This window comes from Hipposideros armiger, unplaced genomic scaffold (assembly GCF_001890085.2).
Source record: "Hipposideros armiger isolate ML-2016 unplaced genomic scaffold, ASM189008v1 scaffold_749, whole genome shotgun sequence".
Classification (NCBI taxonomy): domain Eukaryota; kingdom Metazoa; phylum Chordata; class Mammalia; order Chiroptera; family Hipposideridae; genus Hipposideros; species Hipposideros armiger.
The window spans coordinates 729469-731855 of NW_017732099.1; the positions used below are offsets into that span (position 1 = coordinate 729469).

Consider the following 2387-nt stretch of genomic DNA (forward strand, 5'->3'; position numbering starts at 1 on the left):
TAGAATTTGTTTCAAAGCAGAGTACCTCAACTTCAGCGCTGCAGTACTGCCATTTTGTATGGGATCATTCTTTACTGATATGAAGTACATGGGTTATGTCACACAAAAAAAGGTGCTGTTCTTTATTGCAATGAATTAAAGCCATTTATTTTTTTTCTCCGTGAGTTACAGGATAAAAGATAAACCAATTTAAAAAACAGTCACAAATTCTAGTTTGTTGCTGATTTAAATCTGATTTTATACTTCTACAAGTGCAAATATTAATGTTTTCTCATGTGAATAAGACAAAGATGTAAAATCTGAGTTGAAGACACTTGAGGTTTTATACTCAATAATGAATCTCTTAGATTAGGTTCTCCCAGACACATATCTTTAAACAAGAAATCAAGAGTAAATGGTTTATGTGGGAAACAAAGAGAATGCTTGGACAAGGTATGGTAGGGAATGAGACAAGGAAAAGAAGTCAGTTAGTAAAAGGTATGATATCAAGACATCTTCTACTGTGATTCAGATTGCCCAGTAAAAAGTGCTTTGACATGATCCAAAGTACCAATCATACATTTAAAAACCCCAATCACAGAATATCCAGTGCACTATTCTGTAGACTTGTATGTCAGACTGACATCCAGAGATCCTCAAAACTAACACTGGAAAAACGGAAATGAACACATTGACATAACATAAATTTTAAAATGCTGTCAATCGTTCTTTATTCAATACGAACTATAAATTAATATTGTGTATAGATCTGCAAGTAATGTATTACACACAGCACATTGCACTTAAGAGGAGGCTAATTAATAATTTTCTGTTAACAGGCCAAACTAACAATGGTGACTTATAATCAAGTCCTCACTCAATCAGGAACTGTCCAAAGAGAAATTGTTACTCTACATAACACCCTCAGGAGAGGAGTGGTACCATCTGCCAGCAACATGCTGAAAATGGTAAGATTAATTAACAGCAGCAATAATGATGACAATAATAGTAATGGTGATTACTGAGTTTTTATTAAGTTTTATTCATTTTCAATATACTAAAAGCCTGGTCTTCACAAGCAAAGCTATGGCACAGCAGAAGAAGAAATGGAGGCCCAGAGGAGGTAAGTAAATTTCCCCAAATCATGCAGTTAGTAAATGACTGAGCAACAATTCCCACGCAGACAGCCTGGCTTCATCCACTGCACCCTAGGACGGTGCTTCTCAACCTTGAGTGTGCTTAAGGATCACCTGAAGATCTTGGTACAGCACAGGTTGCTGGGCCCCACGCTCTGAGATCCGGATTTGGGAGGTCTGGGACGGAGACCATGACAAGTCCCCAATCAGTATCATCAGCACAGCAAACTTCGTTTAACACATTATTGAGGCGTTTCGTAGCTATTTTCATTGAGCAGCAGCCCAGAGGCTAAGACTCATCTGAGAATCCAGATGTCCAGATTCTCAGCCAGGTGATGCTGCCAGGTAAACAAATATTGACAAACCTGTTTTCCAGTTCCCCTGTATGCCATAAAAGGAGAGAGAAATTGTCTTTCCACTATAAACCTCATGTGTGAGCAGGTTAAGTGCTGTAAAACAAAACAAATTTAGGGAAGTCTCAGATGATTAGCCTCACATGTATTATCTCACAGAAGGAGCACTTAGGTGTTTGGGAAACCTTATCCTGGTTCCTTAAATCCTGGACTGGCCTAAAGTAGTAAGTTAGAAATAGCGCAGGCTCTAAAGGGTGATTCTAAGGGCTAGCTTCCTCATGGAAATGATGAAGAAGCAAGTGAATAGAAAAAATGATTTCAAATTTTATCCCTTGGTTTTCTAAGAATCCAAAATGTTATCTGAACAAAATAATAAAAACCAATAGGCATTGTCGCATTGTGTGTGTTGTATCTGACATGCATATTGTGTGTACTTACTGACAGGCACTCTTCTAGAACCTTCTTACATGAATTTATTGAATTCAATAGTTTTGTGACTAGATGCTGTCATTTTCATTTTACAGATGATGAATCTGAACCACAGAGAAATTAGGTAGCTTATCCAGTCATAAGTACTGGATAAGGAGAGATTCAAATGCAAATGGAGCAATTCCAAGCTCTTATTTACCTCCCTTAGGACAAACAGGGTCAAGGCTCCTTGGTTTCCAGAGGAGCAAATAAGTGTAGGCAGGATGTCCTAAAGAAGTCATGGAGTAAATGGAATACACATCTTCTGATTTCAGAGACTTTATTATTGTGGATTAAAGGTTTATACAAAGGAAACATTAGAATATAAGAACGAATATATTCAAGTGCTAAGTTGCAAAGGTATGAGGGAGCAGCAAGATGATAAATTGGGTAAAATGAGTAACATTTTAAGGGGAAAATGGGGATTGAGTTGTTCCATGAATAATGTATA

At 37.3% G+C, this 2387-nt stretch overlaps 1 protein-coding gene across 1 annotated transcript in view; it reads left to right on the top strand.

The window, feature by feature from the left end:
* The window catches only part of LOC109373889 (cysteine-rich secretory protein 1), a 31489-nt gene that overhangs the window by 3235 nt on the left and 25867 nt on the right, over positions 1-2387 (top strand). The window contains exon 2 of the mRNA XM_019628139.1: positions 819-947. Within this exon, the coding sequence (XP_019483684.1) occupies positions 819-947 (129 nt within the window). The remainder of the gene's footprint in view (positions 1-818; positions 948-2387) is intronic.